The sequence below is a fragment of the Brassica napus genome, chromosome A2 (assembly GCF_020379485.1).
Source record: "Brassica napus cultivar Da-Ae chromosome A2, Da-Ae, whole genome shotgun sequence".
Taxonomy (NCBI): Eukaryota; Viridiplantae; Streptophyta; class Magnoliopsida; order Brassicales; family Brassicaceae; genus Brassica; species Brassica napus.
Window position 1 is genome coordinate 2,083,316 of NC_063435.1, and position 19,230 is coordinate 2,102,545.

The 19,230-nt window shown below is 34.9% G+C and overlaps 4 protein-coding genes across 6 annotated transcripts; 3 read left to right on the forward strand and 1 right to left on the reverse strand.

Moving 5' to 3' along the window:
- The first annotated feature begins 5,444 nt into the window (after positions 1 to 5,444).
- BNAC02G07050D lies at positions 5,445 to 6,174 on the forward strand. Its single transcript, XM_013794352.3, has one exon. It carries the CDS (start codon positions 5,552 to 5,554, stop codon positions 5,942 to 5,944), a length of 393 nt encoding a protein of 130 aa, XP_013649806.1. The 5' UTR covers positions 5,445 to 5,551; the 3' UTR covers positions 5,945 to 6,174.
- A 1,545-nt stretch (positions 6,175 to 7,719) lies between these two features.
- LOC125582337 (probable polygalacturonase At3g15720) lies at positions 7,720 to 9,801 on the reverse strand. The gene is made up of 6 exons (XM_048748982.1): positions 9,535 to 9,801; positions 9,260 to 9,400; positions 8,928 to 9,086; positions 8,548 to 8,837; positions 8,332 to 8,440; positions 7,720 to 8,239 (listed from the first exon to the last, which is right to left on the reverse strand). Exons 1-6 carry the CDS (start codon positions 9,706 to 9,708, stop codon positions 7,826 to 7,828), a joined length of 1,287 nt encoding a protein of 428 aa, XP_048604939.1. The 5' UTR covers positions 9,709 to 9,801; the 3' UTR covers positions 7,720 to 7,825.
- A 1,146-nt stretch (positions 9,802 to 10,947) lies between these two features.
- LOC125575026 lies at positions 10,948 to 17,778 on the forward strand. 3 transcript variants are annotated; one of them, XM_048748990.1, is made up of 4 exons: positions 10,948 to 11,226; positions 16,233 to 16,259; positions 17,015 to 17,226; positions 17,308 to 17,778. In XM_048748990.1, the coding sequence occupies exons 1-4, from the start codon at positions 11,164 to 11,166 to the stop codon at positions 17,636 to 17,638; spliced, it is 633 nt and encodes a 210-aa protein (XP_048604947.1). In that variant the 5' UTR covers positions 10,948 to 11,163; the 3' UTR covers positions 17,639 to 17,778. The 3 variants fall into 3 exon arrangements, with proteins under 3 accessions (XP_048604947.1, XP_048604946.1, XP_048604953.1); XM_048748989.1 differs by having other exon boundaries at positions 10,953 to 11,226; positions 16,233 to 16,265; XM_048748996.1 differs by lacking the exon at positions 16,233 to 16,259 and having other exon boundaries at positions 10,969 to 11,178.
- Positions 17,779 to 18,182: 404 nt separating this feature from the next.
- Positions 18,183 to 19,179, forward strand: LOC106354426 (glutathione S-transferase F12). Its single transcript, XM_013794351.3, has 3 exons — positions 18,183 to 18,416; positions 18,503 to 18,551; positions 18,626 to 19,179. Exons 1-3 carry the CDS (start codon positions 18,270 to 18,272, stop codon positions 19,075 to 19,077), a joined length of 648 nt encoding a protein of 215 aa, XP_013649805.2. The 5' UTR covers positions 18,183 to 18,269; the 3' UTR covers positions 19,078 to 19,179.
- The last annotated feature ends 51 nt before the right edge of the window (positions 19,180 to 19,230 follow it).

The following is a 19,230-nucleotide window of genomic DNA, read 5'->3' on the forward strand; positions in this document are numbered from 1 at the left end:
AATAGGTCTACTCTTTGGGTTGGTTTTTGCAATTGACCATTTTACGGGTTGCTTTCTATAGTTGAATAAAAGTTGTGATTTTGTACATGTAGACTTTCATTTCAGTCTACAATTTAAAAAGGTTACTTTTTGCAATTGACCAGAATTCATCCAAGATTTGACTTTCAGAACTAGACTTCATATGCAGTCTACATGTTTGAATTTTTTTTGAAAGAGGTTAGTTTTGCAATTGACCAAGTTTGACTTCAAATCAGTAGATTGAAATGAACGTCTACGGGTGTGTAGACTTCTTGTGAAGTCTACTCTCAAATCCGACAGGTTGGTTTTGCATTTGACCAAAATAAAAAAGTAGACTTTATACGCAGTCTACATTTTTTTTTAAGATAAGAAGACTGCATATGAAGTCTACAATTTAATAAATTTTTTATTGCTTTTTAAACTTTTTGGTCAAACACAAAACTAACCTATTCCACGAAGTCAAAGTTTTGGTCAAATGCAAAACTGACCTTTTATAGACTTCGGTGGCAGTCTACATTTTGTAGACTTCCGTTGAAGTCTATTTTGAAAAGTCAAAAGTTCGGTCAAATGAAAAACTAACCTCTTTTAGGTAGACGTCTTAGTAAGTCTACCGAAAATTTTATTTTTGTTGTCAAAGGTAAAGACGGAGACTACTGGGGAAGTCTGCGTTAGAAAAAAAAATTGTCTGGTCAATTGCAAAACTAACCCGTGCGTTGACAAATAGACTGCATCGTAAGTCTCTACGGAGGCGTAGACATACAAAACAGTCTACCGTCGCGACACAGATCTGAAAAAGAACGAAAACCATGTAAATAGTTACCTTTTTCATGTGTAAAGCTCGTTTCCAACCTTTTCAACCGTCCAAACTCCAAATATGAGCAAAAAAAAGCATCTTTAACGATTCACTAATGAAGAAACTCGAAAATATGAAGTTTATGATTATGAAAATGATAGTTATGAGAGTTTTTTAGATGGAAATGTAGAAGAGATGAGAAGAAATGTAGTTTTTTGGGTTAGAATGAGAAAAAAAGTGGTTGAAAATTGAATTCTAGAGTTTTAGAGCTCAAAAATGGTGGTTCATGGTGGTTGAAAAAATTGATGATGATGGCATTTTTGTAAATAAGAAGAAATTGTTAGGGTGTATTTGGTTTTTTGTTAATTTCAAAATTAATAAAAAAAATAAATAAAATGGCAATTTTGTGAATAATTCAAAAATATAAGGATAATATGGAAATTTTATTGATGAATAGTATGGACAAAAAAAAAGGGTTGGTTTTGGATTTGACTTGAAAATATGGGTTGGTTTTGAAAAACACCCAGAGAAAAGACTGTTTTTTCATGAAGAGCCGTGCACGTATATAGTATATAAACACAAAATGATTTATGAAATCAATTGTGGACGGTGAACAAAAAAAAATCAATTGTGGACAAAACAATTTCAAACAAATGTTTTATTATTTTGTGCTTAATGTACAAAAATCCATCCTTTTATGTTAGGTTTATGTCTGTCATAAATTGATTGGTCAAAAGGGAAGGAATCCATGTAACCAAGCAAAGAAAAATGAATGTATGGACAAAATCCGTTGAAATGAAAATTATAAACTTTAAGAAAAAATCTATATATATTATTACCAAAAAATATATAAAAAGTTGTTAAAAACCTATATAATACTATTTAATAATTTTTTGGTCGTACAATAAATTAGTCTAACTATACTTCCCATCTTATATCAATCAATGCCACAACCATTTTTTGGTCCCATCAATAATTTTCCACGAAAACGATACAATATTATGCCATATTCAAATATTACCTACCAAACAATATCATCCATTGTCAATTTGTATTATATACGTGGTTAAACACAAGCCACCATGTTCCACGTCCAATATACTTTAATCTTTATTAACAAATTATGTTATAAACCTATTATAACCATAAGAGAAGGGTTTAGCAAAAAAAAAACATATTATAACCTTCTTTACATACAATATTTCTTCTCAACTATCCTCTTCATTATGAAGATGAAATAGTTCCATATATGTTGAAAATTCGTATGAACAGTGAGCTATAGTATAGACCATAGATTTTACTATGAACATTGACATTCAATAATAGCATAAAGCTGTCTGATCAAAAAAAATAGCATAAAGCTGTTATATAGACCATAGTAGGTCCGGATATTTCGAGTATCGGTTTTACGATGCAATTTGTGATCAAACACAGAGGTGCAGATGTTGATGTGGCTAGATTTTGTGTGGATTGCACCATTTAGGTGTTGATGTGTTAGTCTAAGCTCTGAACTCATATACTTTGGAGACTAACACTTGTGTTTTAATTAATTTATCTTGAATCCTTGATTAGTTCTTAGCTAAAGTTCGAGTATATGTTTTGGTTTGAGGTCGAATTGTTGGGTTTGAAGAGACAGTTCTTTTCATTGTGAGAGGGCTTGTTTTCACTGGGTTAAATTACAACAAAGTCTAGACTGGATAGCTTAGGATCTATCTTAGTGATCTTGAGTGATACTAAATCTTGTTTATAAATGTGGTGAAAACCTTTGTGGTCCAAATCTTTTTTGTAAATGAATAAGTTGATGTTTGAGCAAAAATAAATAAATAAATAAGCGTCCGGCTCCTCTAAGCTATGGAAGAAAGCTAACCAAGACTCAGAAGGCTAGTATAAACTCTGTTTGCTTTCTGAGATTTAGATATTGTATCATGAAGATATTGTATCATGAAAAGACACTTATCTCAAAGCTTAGTTAGTTGATTAGTATTAGGGATATATATTTTACATTGAGAATTGTAAGGAACATTAAGTAATATACTAGATTTTGATCCGCGCTTTCAAAGCGCGGGATTGTTTTCGAAACATTCTAAATTTATTTGATATAAATTTGTATTTTAATTGTATCTACACTTAAATATTACAAATAGAACATTATATTCAATGTTTTGAAACCCGACCCGATCCGCAGTAAAATTGGTAAATTCGGTGGTTCATATGTAATCCATTTTAGTTTTCAAAAAAAAAATTGTTATTTAAAAATTCTATAAAACCCGTAATAACCGCTAAAACCCGAGATCTGGTTATCGGTTGAGTTGGTAGATGATCCAATATGTAATTCGGTTTGATTTATTATTATATTTAGAGTATTGTAATATATATTCATGAATGTTCAGATGAATAGTGAATATATTATGAAAGTGATATTCCAATTTAAATACAATTTTAGTCCAACTAAAATTTCATCTTGTTAATGGATCAATATTTGAGAGGATGCATACTAAAAATGAAATAGATTTGAGCATCAATAATGTGTATACGTCTATTACAAATTAATGATTGACGTTTGCAAAATAAAATTGTTTATTTATTTAGTTAGTTTACTTTTGTTATTCACATGTTATTAGATACTTTTTAATGTTTTGTCTATGGTTTATTTTAAATTTAAAATTTAATTTCATTATTTGCATTAGAAATGTAAATATTTATTATTTTTTTATATATATATTTTTATTATATTTAATTCTTAATTTTTATAATTTATATATATATATAATTATATTTTTAAATAATTATAATATTAACCCTTACTCTCTAGCATCGATTCATGTTAATGTAATATTTTATGATATATTTGTGTTAATATATTTGTTCAATTAGTTTATATTTGATATATATGTTACATGTCTCTTTGAGTAACCCGTAAAAAATATATTCATAAACCTATCAACAGTAACATGTTTCATCGTATAATTAGTATTAATATTTATTTTATCATATATATATATTTAATACTTAACTATAAAAATTATATTTTTATGTATTTGGTGAAGGTTTTGAACAATTTGTTTTTTTTTTTGCATTTGGAGTAATATATAGTTGTATATATACAAATGAATAGATATATATATATATATATAAATATATAAGTATTTATTACATTAGTAACTAAAATATAATTGATTAGTTATTTAAATTTCGTATTAATATAAATTAAATTCATTAGTTTAAAAAATAACAGATTAGTTAGTTAGTTCCTTAATTTTAGGTATGATGTATATTTAATAATCAAATTAGATATGAATAGAAATAATAGGAAATATAATTAAATGTAATGGTTCAACCTAGACTATTTGTAAGTAGATAAAAATTGCTTCTGTTTTAATAGTATTGATAAATGGTTAGGACCAATCCATTAATCACCAATTGATTTTAAATTAGAAACTCATAATAAACCTGAATCTAACATGGTATCAGAGTCCAGATCCTAAATACCCTAAACTCCTAATTAAAATTAAAAATAACCCTTCCAACGGGTATAAAGGTTGTGTTAAACTCGCTCGATCGAGTATAAATGTCCTAAAGTTCCGAGATTTTTGATCGATAACAGCCATTATCTCGAGGAGGGATATTAGGGATATATATCCTACATCGGGAATTGTAAGGGGACATTAAATAATATATAAAGGGTTAGGGCCAATCCACTAATCACCAATTGGTTTTAAGTTGGAAGCCCATAATAAACCCGAATCTAACAATTAGTCTGAACATTTCTCTCTTTCTTTTGCAGGCAAGAGTTACTTACATTTGTCTTGATTGTGGATTCATATACATTTTACCAAAACCTTTTGATGAAAAGGTGAGTCTGAATCCTTCACTTTTGTCCCAACCATCTCTAGATCTTTTAAGTGAGTTTTCTGGGTATGTTTTCCGGTGGTTTTTGCAGCCGGATCCACAATGTATAGCACCAAAGAAAAGGTTTGTGAGGTATGATATGAACACAGGGAAGGCCATAGGAGGAGGGCTGCCTCATATCGGTGTTAGTGTTGGCTTATTGGCTGGCCTTGGAGCTTTTGGGAGCTCTGCTTGTATACGGTCTTCAGTGACATTTTATAGAACTTGTATAAATCATCTATCAAACAAATCCTTAATTAAGTTTTGTGATTGTAAACCAAAGAACGAACGTTGATGACTTGATGACATCAACTTGAGAATATAATTCAGTTCTTTTGTGTTGGTTCATGGCCTGGGCATAGCTGCATTATCCTTAAATTTTAAAGAATTATTAAAGCATATTTGCATGGTTTTCATCAAAAAAAAAACACAAACTTTATTAAATTAATCAAAAAAATGTTATGGTCCTATAAATCTCAGATTCAACTATACATGGGTTTCAAAACATACATGAAAAATCTATAAAACAAGCTCTTTGGTCCAGAGGTCTATTAAGCAACAACAACCGAACCGAAATGTATATCAAAACCATAATAATCTTATTAACCGATTGGTTTAGTCGCGATCCTCAAAACCAATAAAGCTAAAGGTTACGAATATGGGCTTGAAAGCAGGCCCATCAAAACCTCGACGGTGTGAGACGCGTACACCACCACACAAGCGCCACGTGCCTCACCCTCCGTACACCTTCCTCCTCCTTTTAGCAGTACCCAAATCACAAACCCAAGACCTAAACTTGCTCACGAAGAAAAAAAAATCGCCGAGTCAGATCTCAATCGCAAACCGTCTCCAATGGCTCTCGAGTGGGTTGTCCTAGGCTACGCAGCCGCCGCCGAAGCGATCATGGTGATCCTCCTAACGATGCCAGGACTCGACGCGCTCCGCAAAGGCTTGATCGCCGTCACGCGCAACCTCCTGAAGCCGTTTCTCTCGATCATCCCCTTCTGCCTCTTCCTCCTCATGGACATCTACTGGAAGTACGAGACTCGTCCCTCCTGCGACGGCGACTCGTGCACTCCTTCCGAGCACCTCCGTCACCAGAAGTCGATCATGAAGTCCCAGAGGAACGCGCTCCTGATCGCGTCGGCGCTTGTGTTTTACTGGATTTTGTATTCCGTTACGAATCTTGTTGTGAGGATCGAGCAGCTTAACCAGAGGGTTGAGAGGCTTAGGAAGAGGGAGTAAAGCCGAGGTTGATTCGTCGTCGTTTCGGGCTCTTTGATGCGCTGATTTGGTGTTGTTTCTTCGTTTTTTTATGTTTGCTTTTATCTTGTGGAGATTGTAAGGATCTATGCTATCTCTTATACTTTAGTTCAATCCTCTGTGTTTAGTCTATGAATCTTGTCATAGTTTTCTCACTTGATGATACTTTGCTCTGTTATCTTGGTTAGTTATGATGAATCTGCTTACGACTATAGTGCTGTTCGTTTAGTTGATGTTGGTACTGCATCTGCAACGCGCCGTAAAAATCTGCATCCGCAATTAAAACTGCGTCGACATCTACGAAACGAATAGCAATACGCCGACGCCGAAAACTGCGTCAACTAAAAGAACATGACTTATGAATGATACTTTCTATTAAAAGATTCGAACTTGTGAAGGAACCACTTATGAACTATAAGATTAGTTTTAAGTTAGATTAGTGTAAGCTAGTGAAACTAGTTGCCCCCTGGATCGTTGCTATCTTTTTTGAAATCTTTTGGTGTTTTAGCAATTTTAAAACGTCTTTGAAAAGCTCTATGTTACACATTGAAAGAGTCACTTCTCCATAATAATCAGGATTTGCAGTGATTGATTATAGTTTGATCTTCTTAAAACAGTCTTAGTTTGTAAGTGTTTGTTTGTGTGTGTAAACGCAAAGTTTTAGTTTTTGTTAAACGCCTAAACATAATTGCATTTGCAGGATTTAGCCCATAATCTCGATTGGTTTACTCGTAACTAGGTGTCTTGCCTGCATATGCGGGCTTAATCGTTTTACAAATATTTATTAGTTTATTTTTATTTATTCAAAAACCAGCATAATAACTTATTATTTATGTTTTTAAAAAAAATCAAACATATATATATATGACAAAAATCTAATTAAATATATATGTTTAATTAAAATTTATTAAAGATAACATTGACTTTAACCACTGAATTTATTATAATTGTTTTATAATTTATTTTTAAATTTTATAATTGAAAAATATGTTTTAAGATAACAACACAATATATAAGAATTATCTTGTTTTAAAAAAAGTTAATATTATTAATAAAAATTTGTTTTTGATTATATAATTAATTATATATAAAATTCATTAAGGGTATTATAGATATTAACCGATCTAACTTTTAACGTGAGAGCTCGATTCCAAAATTTTACTTCGCAAATAATAGTATAGTTAATTAAAATTTATTAAAGATAACATTGACTTTAACCACTGAATTTATTATAATTGTTTTATAGTTTATTTTAAAATTTTATAATTGAAAAATATGTTTTAAGATAACAACACAATATATAAGAATTATCTTATTTTTTAAAAAGTTAATATTATTAATAAAAATTCGTTTTTGATTATATAATTAATTATATATAAAATTCATTAAGTGTATTATAGATATTAACTGCTCTAACTTTTAACGTGAGAGCTCGATTCCAAAATTTTACTTCGCAAATAATAGTATAGTTAATTAAAATTTATTAAAGATAACATTGACTTTAACCACTGAATTTATTATAATTGTTTTATAGTTTATTTTTAAATTTTATAATTGAAAAATATGTTTTAAGATAACAACACAATATACAAGAATTTATCTTATTTTTTAAGAAGTTAATATTATAATAAAAATTCGTTTTTGATTATATAATTAATAATATATAAAATTCATTAAGGGTATTATAGATATTAACTGCTCTAACTTTTAACGTGAGAGTTCGATTCCAAAAATTTACTTCGCAAATAATTGTATAGATTAGAATTAAACTATGATTAGCCAGTTCTCCTAGTTTCTTTTTGGTTCTTTCAAGTTCGAAATAATGGATTACAGAATGAGAAAAAGGCAAAATATCACCTCTCCCTAATGCTTTTTCTGACAGCTAATAACTGAATCAAAGTACTTCCCATGAACATTCTTGCAAGAAGCAGACACCTTGTGACCTGATTTAGCCGAAACGATATTCACATGGTCCATCACAATATCCACACATCCCAAGTTCGCATCGCAGTTCATTGTGATGGCTTCACTACTCGCGGATGAACCTTGTATTCTACTGTAACGCACATCGCTCACTCTCACGCCTCTGCCATTGCCAGAACCAGACTCGGTCTGGTACAAGCGATTTACATGACAGCTTTGGTGGTTACTGTATTCAAAGCTTACGTCTCCGTTCTTGCCCTGGTCGTGGTAGTTCTGTTCGATGATTATAGGGTTCTCTGAAGCCACCATTTTGATATCCTCAAATAAGATTTTCCGAGCGAATCCTAATCCATTCTACAATACATTCCCACACACACACAAGAAAAACTTAAGACTAAATTTAATTAAGGAATATGCTGGATAAGATTTTGATGAAATGGACAAACCTGGAATGTCTTGATTCGGACACCGTTCTTTGTGTTTGACAAAGTACAGTTCCCTACTCTCACTTCTTCAACGGCTGAAAAATGTCCATTTTGTCCAAGGCTTCCTACGCTATAAGTTTATAACACCAAATCCATCTAATTTAGTAACATACCCAATCAAGAGTTATGTTATATGATGATTGTTTATGAATCATGAATCTAGCTAGGAATAATCACCTGATGCCATGACCGGGGCCGCAAAAAATGCCGGTAATGTTGATATAAGAGGAACCTCCGTTGATAGCAATGCAGTCATCCCCAGTGGCAATCACAGAGTCACGTATGTCGACTCCTCTACAGTTTGATATGTCTATACCATCCGTATTAGGACTATCACCAGGCGCAGTCATGTTTAGACCCGAGAGGCTGATGTTCTCTGAGCAGCTTAGACTTATGTGGTTACGAGGACTGTTCAAGTGATGGAGATTAGAGATGTGAAGACCATTACAGTTGTTGAAATGCATTGCCTAAGAATAAAGAAACGAAAGCAACTTATATTAATAAATGGTTCGATTATAGTTTACATTTTATGAGTTTAAGGATCTTGCAATACTTACTGTGGGACGATGCTGAACGTTTCTCCACCACACAGACCCACGACCGTTGATGGTGCCGCCTCCGGTGATAGCTAGGCCGTATATACTGTCAAAACTTATCCATGCAGGGTAGTTTCCCGCATGCCAAGTGTAACCCGGCGCAACAAGATTGCCTCTTATCTAATGTAAATAAATCACCAAATAAATAGATATTGGTTCGAGTTATGGTTTTATAAGCTATAAATTGATTAATGTTAATATCATTTTTTGTTGGTCAGTCAGGGCTAATTAAATACAACTTCAGTTGGATTTTTTTATGTAACTTAAATTTAAGAAAGTGTATGTGTATATACCAAAAAGGTGATGGAGGAAGACTTGCAGGGACCTTCGAATGTAAGAGGCTTAAGCATGAACGTTTTTCCTAGAGGCACTACAAAATTTGTCTTCCCTCTACTTCCTCCCTTACATACAGCTTTCCACGCCTTAAGAAATGCCTGAAATATATTTATACATATCATACAAAATTATATTAAAGTAAGATAATATATATATATATATATGCATAAATCTACGCAAAGATTATAGTTTATGATCAACAAAAAGAAAATAATGTTATATATATATATACCTTAGTATCATCAGCCTTCCCATCGCCAACAGCTCCGAAGCTAGTGACACTTATGAATCCATGGCGTTTCAGTCCATTATTACCATTATGAGCTTTTCTTTCTAAGCAGAAACCTAATTTGCTTATTTGAATAAGCAAGCATAAAAAGACGAAGAACAACAAAGATTTGTTCATCTTTGCACGACCAGAAAACTTGATGATGATGATATATATTTCAAGGAGAATAGCGTGCCGATATATTTGTATAAAGAAAGGTGGTTAATTGATAGATATTGCGTCTGATTATTGTGTTTTTTTTTTTTCAGTTTTTGGCAAGAGATTATATAGCTTCTCATCAATTTTCTGTGTTGTAAAACTGAAACTGATCATTCGGAATATAAAATAGATAATATTGAGATATCTATATTTAACTATATGGAACTAGGTGTTTACTTGCCCCATTTGTAGTAATAAATCTTTTAAATTTAAATTATATATTTTTAAAAAAATTTATTATTTTAGATTTTATTATTTTCTTACCAATAATTTAATATAATTTTGATTTACTTAAACCTACAATTAAGATAAAATAAACAATTTTGATATATATATGTATAAAATTATATTTTAAAATAATAATTTTTGATAGATTTTTATCTTTTGGGATAAAATATAGGACATCAACCTGTACATAATTAATAAAATAATTTGATATAAAAGTTGTATAATTATCAAAAAGTACAACTAAATAGTATTTTAAAAATTTGTAGATATATATAAAAATCTAATGATATTATGATTAAAATTTTATAATTATATAAAATATAAATAAATAATATTTCAAAATTTCAAAATATTATTATATTTATACTATTATATTATTTAATGTCATATTTAAATAGATTTACTTTAATGATGATGTATAAATTACTATTATATTTTAAAAATTTTACCAAAAATATAAATAAGCATTAATTACACATATCATCATTTTATCATGTCATGTAACATTTATTTAGTCAAAATAATTGTAGAGATGAAATCTGTCAAAATCACTTTGCAAATAATGTCTATTGAATAGTTCCAAATTTTAGCGAAAGAAAAACTATATGGAATATACAAAATGTGAAAGAGATCAACTTTACAGTATATTAATTATATTTACTGAAGGTGATGTTTTACTTATATGAGTTGATTCTTTTACGTTTCGATATAACTACATGACTGATTATTGGAAGGAATGATTTTATGGATCCGTCTATAAATAGAAATAGATTCATTATTGGAGAGAAATTAATTGGGTTTGTTAAGCTATGAAGTCTCGGGCCCTACGACGTTACTCTCTCTAGGCCGAAGAATAAAAATGTTGATCAAACAGTGGGACCATCTAAATAAATATGTTTGAGCTGGGCCCATAAAATCACACGTAACCTTGTAACACTGTCGAATACAAGACGTCGGTGCTGGAAAACGGAAGAAGAGAGAAGATACCGAAAATGGCCCTTATTACGCGTGGATAAGTGGAGGCCAAAACTAAAGAAAGTGAGTGCGGTTGTGTCTAATGGGTTTGTCACCAACTTTATTCTTTCTTACAGAACGAACACACTTATAATATTATTGGAAGAAAAGGAAAGGAGAAGGAAAGAAGAGATGGAGAAGAGAAAGGTAGTGATGTGTGGTGTGTTATCTCTTCTGGGTTTATTATCAGCTCTTACTGCCTGTAGAGCTTTGGTGATGGATAAGTCAGTTGGTTAAGCTTAAACCAAGACTGGAGTGTCAATTGAGCTGCTGGATTGAAGACGGTTTAGTTCGGTTCAGTTAAGCGGATAAGCTCAAGGTTTACGGTTAGCTTATAGTCGACTTAGTACTTGTAATTAGCTCTAATATATAAAGAGCGTATGTGGTTAATCCCCTCTCTCTTGTGAGCGATCTTGTGCGATCAAGAGAGGGATTCTTCGTTGATACACTGAAAGAGAGATAGTGAATTAGCTGATTCCGTTCAGCTCGAGACGTAAGGTTGTTACTCCATTGGAGGGCCTGAACTCGTTAAACGCCTGTGTTCTTCTTTTGCGTTTTGCTTTCTTTCGTGTGTGTAAAGTCTAGATCGTGAGCTGAGTGTTGAGTGAACTTGGAGTTAGAGCGTGAAGATCCTAACAAAGTGGTATCAGAGCCGCGTTGAAGCAGCTGGATGAGTGACTCAACGCCAAAGATCTCGATGACGAAGATCGAGGTCGCGATCTTTGATGGACAGGGCGATTTTTCAATGTGGAAGAAGAGAATGCTAGCTCACCTGTCGATCTTGGGGTTGAAGGATGCTCTTGAAGATTCGATCCCAGATCCGAAGCCAATAAAGAAAGAAGAAGATCCCGATTCATATCAAGAAAGATTGAAGGAAGAGGAAGTCAAACGACTTGAGCGAGCTGAGAAAGCGATGAACCTGTTGATCCTGCATCTTGGAGATCATGTTCTTCGCAAGCTCGATGATTGTGTAACTGCAGCTTCAATTTGGACGGCCCTCGAGAGGTTATACAATCAGAAGACTCTTCCGAATCGAATCCATATGCAGCACAAGTTCTACACGTTTAGAATGGAGGATTCAAAGTCGGTTGATCAAAATATCGATGACTTTCTGAAGCTAGTATCTGGGCTAGCAAGCTTGAAGGTCGAAGTCACAGAGGAAGTTCAAGCAATCCTGCTACTGAACTCGTTACCGGCACAATATAACACACTCAAGGAGACGTTGAAGTATGGTAGAGATACTCTAACTATTGAGGATGTTATGAATGCTGCAAAGTCCAAAGAAATCGAGTTAAAGGAAAAGAAAGAACTTGATGGCGCGACAAAGAGTGGAGATGCGTATGTAGCTAGAGGAAGACCTGACAAGAGGGAATCAGGCAACAAGAGGTGGAAAAGCAGATCAAGATCAGGCTCAGGATCAAGGATCACATGCTGGTACTGCAAGAAAGATGGGCATAAAAAGGCTGACTGCTATGCTCGAAAGAAGAAGCTAGAAGGCGAAGACAGTGCAGAAGCAGCTGTTGTTATAGACGCACTGATGGTCTCAGACTCGTGGCATCAGGAGAAGTGGGTCATTGACTCCGGTTGCTCCTATCATATGACCTCAAGACGTGACTGGTTCGACACTTTTGAAGCAGTGAATGCAGGACGAGTAAAGCTTGGAGATGACTTCACAGTGGACGTAGAGGGAATCGGCTCAGTGAAGATCAAAGCCTATGGAGGTACAGTGAAGGTTCTGAATAATGTCAGGTACGTTCCTAAACTAAAACGGAACTTACTCTCGACTGGAACTCTGGATAGATTAGGTTTTGATCACTCTGGAGGTAGAGGAAAGACTAGGTTTTATAAAGATGGAAAACTAGCTTTACAAGGAACACTATCCGGTACTTTGTATTTGTTGGATGGAGTGACTGTAGTTGCAGGTGAAAGCAACAATGTAACTTCTAAATCCAAAGATGAAACAGAGCTGTGGCACAGACGTCTGGGTCACATGAGCTACAAGAACCTGCAGATTCTGGTGAAGAAAGGCATTCTCGACAAGAGAAGAATCAGTGAGCTGAGCTTCTGTGAGAACTGTGTGATGGGAAAACACAAAAGGCTGAGTTTCAGTATAGGAAAACACAACTCTGGTGAAGCACTCAAATACGTTCATGCTGATCTCTGGGGATCTCAGAACGTGACACCGAGTATCTCGAAGAAACAGTATTTCCTGTCTATCATTGATGACTTCACACGGAAGGTTTGGGTGTTCTTCTTGGCTGTTAAAAGTGAAGCTTTTGAGAAGTTCTGTGAGTGGAAGAGATTAGTTGAGAATCAAGTGGACAAGAAAGTGAAGTGTTTAAGGACAGACAACGGTCTCGAATTCTGCAATAAAGAATTTGATGAATTTTGTAGAAGACATGGGATAGAGAGACATCGAACATGCGCCTACACTCCACAGCAAAACGGCGTGGCAGAGCGCATGAACCGAACCATAATGGAGAAAGTCAGATGTCTTCTAAATGAGTCTGGATTGGAGGAAGAGTTTTGGGCAGAGGCAGTATCTACAGCAGTATATCAGATTAATAGAAGCCCCTCCTCAGCTATAGACAGCAACATTCCTGAAGAACTGTGGCTGAAGAAGAAACCAGGCTACAAACATATGATAAGGTTCGGGTCCATAGCTTACATTCATAAAGATCAAGGGAAGCTTCAACCAAGAGCTATAAAAGGCGTGTTTCTGAGTTATCCAACAGGAGTGAAGGGTTATAAAATTTGGCTGTTGGATGAGCGCAAATGCGTGATTAGTCGAAATGTAGTTTTTACTGAGGAAAGAGTATACAAGGATGATCTTAAGTCTAAAGGAGAAGCTAAAGACTTAAAGGAAACAGAGATGAGAAGCTCTGTGACTGTTGAAACTGAAGCAGCTGAAGATTCAGTTGCTGGAAACTCGTCAAACTCAAAAATTGAGGAAGCCGAGTCAAGCAGTGAAGAAGAACAAGAAAACAAAGATCATTCAGATATACAAGAAAGCTATAATATAGCTAGAGACAGACCAAGGAGAGAAATAGTTCCACCTACAAGACTCGGGGACTATGACCTAGCTGCTTTCGCGTTGCTTGCGGCAGTTGAAGTGAGTTTAGACGAGCCAAGAGATTATCAAGAAGCGATGAGTAGCAGTGAAAGTGAGCTCTGGAGTGGTGGAATGGATGAAGAAATGGAGTCTCTAAAGAAGAATGGAACATGGAGGTTAGTTAAAAGACCTGAAGATAGAAAGGTCATCGGTTGCAAATGGGTGTACAGAAGAAAACCAGGTATACCAGGAGTAGAGAAACCTCGTCATAAATCAAGACTTGTTGCTAAGGGCTATTCACAGAAAGAAGGAATAGACTATCAAGAAATATTCTCTCCGGTGGTGAAACACGTTTCAATAAGATTGTTGCTTGCAATCACGGTGAATGAAGATCTTGAGTTGGAACAACTCGACGTGAAGACAGCCTTTCTTCACGGAGTAATAGAAGAAGAAATATTCATGGACCAACCAGAAGGATTCGTGGTGAAAGGAAAGGAGCAGTTTGTGTGCAAACTCGAGAAAGCATTATATGGGCTTAAGCAAGCACCCCGACAGTGGAATAAGTGTTTTGATCAGTTTGTTGTGAGTCAAGGTTTCAAGAGAAGTGAATATGATCATTGCGTTTACATAAAGGAGGCTAAGAGTGGAAACAAAATTTATTTACTCTTATACGTTGATGACATGCTGCTAGCTTCAAAGGATCTGGAGGAGATCAATACAGTTAAGGAGTTGCTAGCAAGTAAATTTGACATGAAGGATCTAGGCCCTGCAAGGAGAATATTGGGCATGGACATTGAAAGAGATCGAGAAGGTGGGGTTCTGACTCTTTCTCAAACTGGATATGTCAAGAAGGTTCTTCAAGCGTTCAATATGGATGAAGCAAAGCCAGTAACTACACCCATTGGAGCTCAGTTCAGACTATCTGCCATTAAAGATGGAGATGGTCAGGTGCCTGTAGGAGATGACGTACCATATGCTAACGCCATAGGCAGTGTTATGTATGCAATGATAGGGACCAGATGTGACTTAGCTTATGCAGTGGGACTGATAAGCAGATACATGAGTAATCCCAGCTCAGATCACTGGTCTGCAGTTAAATGGGTACTGCGATATCTGAAAGGAACTCAAGACTTAAAGTTGGTGTTTAAAAGAGCGGAGAAATTTGTTGTGGAAGGGTTCTGCGATTCTGATTTCTCGTCTGATCTAGATAGAAGAAGGTCTATTTCTGGTTATGTTTTTACGGCAGGAGGGAGTTCTATCTGTTGGAGATCAGGTTTACAGGATGTTGTAGCTCTATCAACCACGGAAGCAGAATACATGGCATTAGTAGAAGCAGTTAAAGAAGGTATTTGGTTAAAAGGATTGATAGAGGAGTTTGGGTATGAGCAGGAGAGCATAGATGTTTGGTGCGATTCTCAAAGTGCTTTATGTCTTGCCAAGAACAATGTTCATCATGAAAGAACGAAACACATCAGCAGGAAGCTGCATTTTATCAGAGATATAATTGCAAAAGGAGATGTGAAGGTGATGAAGATTCACACGTTGAAGAATCCTGCTGATATGCTGACAAAAGGCTTGCCTGTGGAGAAGTTTGAGAAGGCTCTAAGCGTTCTTGGCTTAGCCAAGAACTGAACTACAAGATATGTGGTTGGGAGGTCATACGTTTGCAGTATTAAGGAGCTTAGCGCAACTGGTTATCATCAAGGTGGGGTTTGTAGAGCTTTGGTGATGGATAAGTCAGTTGGTTAAGCTTAAACCAAGACTGGAGTGTCAATTGAGCTGCTGGATTGAAGACGGTTTAGTTCGGTTCAGTTAAGCGGATAAGCTCAAGGTTTACGGTTAGCTTATAGTCGACTTAGTACTTGTAATTAGCTCTAATATATAAAGAGCGTATGTGGTTAATCCCCTCTCTCTTGTGAGCGATCTTGTGCGATCAAGAGAGGGATTCTTCGTTGATACACTGAAAGAGAGATAGTGAATTAGCTGATTCCGTTCAGCTCGAGACGTAAGGTTGTTACTCCATTGGAGGGCCTGAACTCGTTAAACGCCTGTGTTCTTCTTTTGCGTTTTGCTTTCTTTCGTGTGTGTAAAGTCTAGATCGTGAGCTGAGTGTTGAGTGAACTTGGAGTTAGAGCGTGAAGATCCTAACACTGCCTTTGCTGCTGAAGCTACCAAAGTCAAGGTTTATCTCTCTCTCTCTCTCTCTCTCTCTCTCTGCTATTCTTCTTGTTGAATCAATACTTGTATGGTTTCTGTTTTATTGTTTCTGCTTTGTAGTCAAATTTGGTATTTTCTCATGATTTTGGGTATGCACTAATCAATCCATGGTTGCTGAATAAGTAATTTAAAAAAAAAAAACAATAGTTCCAATTTCTGTGGAACAGATTTTTAAAAGGTGACTTTAGTTGTGCGGTTTTTTTTTTTTTGGAATGCGTGGGGTGTTTAAAAATGAAAACTTCAATCTCTGATATATTTTTTTTTAACTATGAAGTTCACTGGAACTCTTTGATTTGGGATCTTTTCCAGGGAACATTGTTGATTTTTGGTAAAGAAGCAGAAAAAGACATGATAAGCTCTGTTTTTTAAGTTTTATTTTGTTCTGTCCTCTTGGTATATATTTCTAGTAATAGCATAAGTATTCATATCTCTAGTATATCTATCTGGTAATAGCATAGGTATTCATATCTGTAATGTCCTATTTTTACATCTGGTAATAGCATAAGTATTCATATCTCTAATGTCATGTTGGTATATCTTGTAATAGCATAAGTACTCATATCTCTCTAATATAAAGTACTCTCCAACTTAAATCACATTTCTCTTGAACTAATTAATTTAGTCTGCATTTTATAGGTTCTCATTGTTTTCTCTGCTATTGCAAGCCTTTAAACTCGTCTTTAAAAGTTTTTTTTTCCTCTTTAATCAACACAGAAATCTCAGACCAAGGTTACCACCTCTGATTCACTCACACGATGCTCTTATCACAGAAGCCCTGCTTACAATCTAGGCTTCGCTTCAGCTGTCTTTCTAATGATGGCTCAGATCATCGCCAGCGTCGGAAGCGGTTGTTTCTGTTGTAGAAAAGGTCCTGCTCCTTCAAGATCCAAGTGGATCATCTCCTTAATCTGCTTCATTGTCTCCTGGTGACTCTCACTCTTTAACTTTATCTTTTTTTGCAGTAACTTTCCTACTGACAATGTGCTTGATTCGCGTGTTACGTTTAGGTTCACTTTCGTGATAGCTTTCCTCGTGCTTCTATCTGGAGCTGCACTAAACGATGAACACGCCGAGGAGGCAGCGTTTCCGGATGCCTACTTCTGCTACACCGTCGGTACTGGCGTTTTCTCTACCGGTTCTGTGCTGTCGCTTGTCACTATTGCGCTCGGGATTGTTTACTATCTATGTTTGAATTCGAGTAACCAAAACGTTGGTGTCACAAGGACGGTGGCTAACCAAGGAGGAGGAATAGCAATGGGACAGCCTCAGATTCCAGAGAGAGGAGAAGATCCTGTATTTGTTCATGAAGATACTTACATGAGAAGACAGTTCACTTAAATTCCAGAACAAGGCCTACTTGGGATACACGTTAGGTTTAGGATGATATATTCAGATTAAAAAGAAGGCTTTGTCTGATTTTTACCCCATTTTGTATCTTTCTGATTTTTTTTTTGTATATCATCTCCAACTTATTTCTATATTTGTCTTTATAATAGTAGTTAGAGGTAAAACTACTTCATCCCACCTCTATTTTTTCCCAAAAATATAGAATGATATTTTTCTTCTATATTTTTATTATATATTGAAATTGCTATTCTAAAAACATTACATTGGAGTAAATGAAATTTCTATTATAGAATTTTTTATTTTAGAAAAAAAAACTGAAAAATACATTGGAGATTGTCTGCTTACTTACCAGACTTGGTAGTTAGTAATATAACCACCGGTCCGATCAAATACTGTATTTGTTATCGGAATTTTTATTTTATTTAAAATTTTATAGAGATTTGAATGATATCCACGGTTAGTGGAACACCCACCACATGCTCTACCAACCAACCAGTCACAACAACAACCAGCTCTTATAAATGTCTCGAGTCTATTACACATCTACTCTCACTTCTTCTCATATATGTTATTAACATTAATAAAAACGTTGTTACAAAGTTAGTTGTACCAAAAAACTATAATGGTTGTGAAACTATACGGGCAGGTAACTGCAGCTTGTCCACAAAGAGTCTTGCTTTGTTTTTTGGAGAAAGAAATTGAGTTTGAGATTGTTCATGTCGACCTTGATACATTAGAGCAGAAGAAACCACAACATCTTCTTCGTCAGGTAAAATATTTTATAGTTTTCTAACTAAAGAAATAAATCATGTGATTATTATAATCTTTAGTATAACTATTGTTTATTTTTGGTAGCCATTTGGTCAAGTCCCAGCCATAGAAGATGGAGATTTCAAGCTATTCGGTAACCATTCTCGTTTCATAAACATTTTTTTGTTAAGCATTGTTTTCTAATCATTTATGTATTGTGTTTTGAAGAATCTAGAGCCATTGCGAGATACTATGCGACCAAATACTCCAACCAAGGCACGAACCTTTTGGGCAAGTCACTAGAGCACCGAGCCATCGTGGACCAGTGGGCCGACGTGGAGACCCATTACTTTAACGTTCTGGCGTTCCCCATTGTGCTTAACCTAGTCATCAAGCCCAGGTTAGGCGAAGAATGTGACGCCGTTTTGGTCGAGGAGCTCAAGGCGAAGCTAGGGGTGGTCTTGGACATATACGAGAACCGGCTTGCGTCGAACCGGTTTTTGGCTGGTGATGAATTCACTATGGCTGATTTGACGCACATGCCAGCGATGGGATACTTGATGCGTACCGATGTAAACCAGATGGTTAAGGCTCGAGTGAATATGAACCGATGGTGGGAAGAGCTTACCGCTAGACCGGCTTGGAAGAAGCTTATGAAGATGGCTGGTTTTGAAGCTTGAGTTTATAACAATCCAAACCAACTACGCGTTTCATACTTTCTGTTTAATCTGTCTGTCTGAGTTTTGTACATTACAATAATTAAATCAATTTACTTTTGAAGATTTTAATTCATCAATTAATTTTAAAAAAAAACATGAGCCAAGCCCCCATGA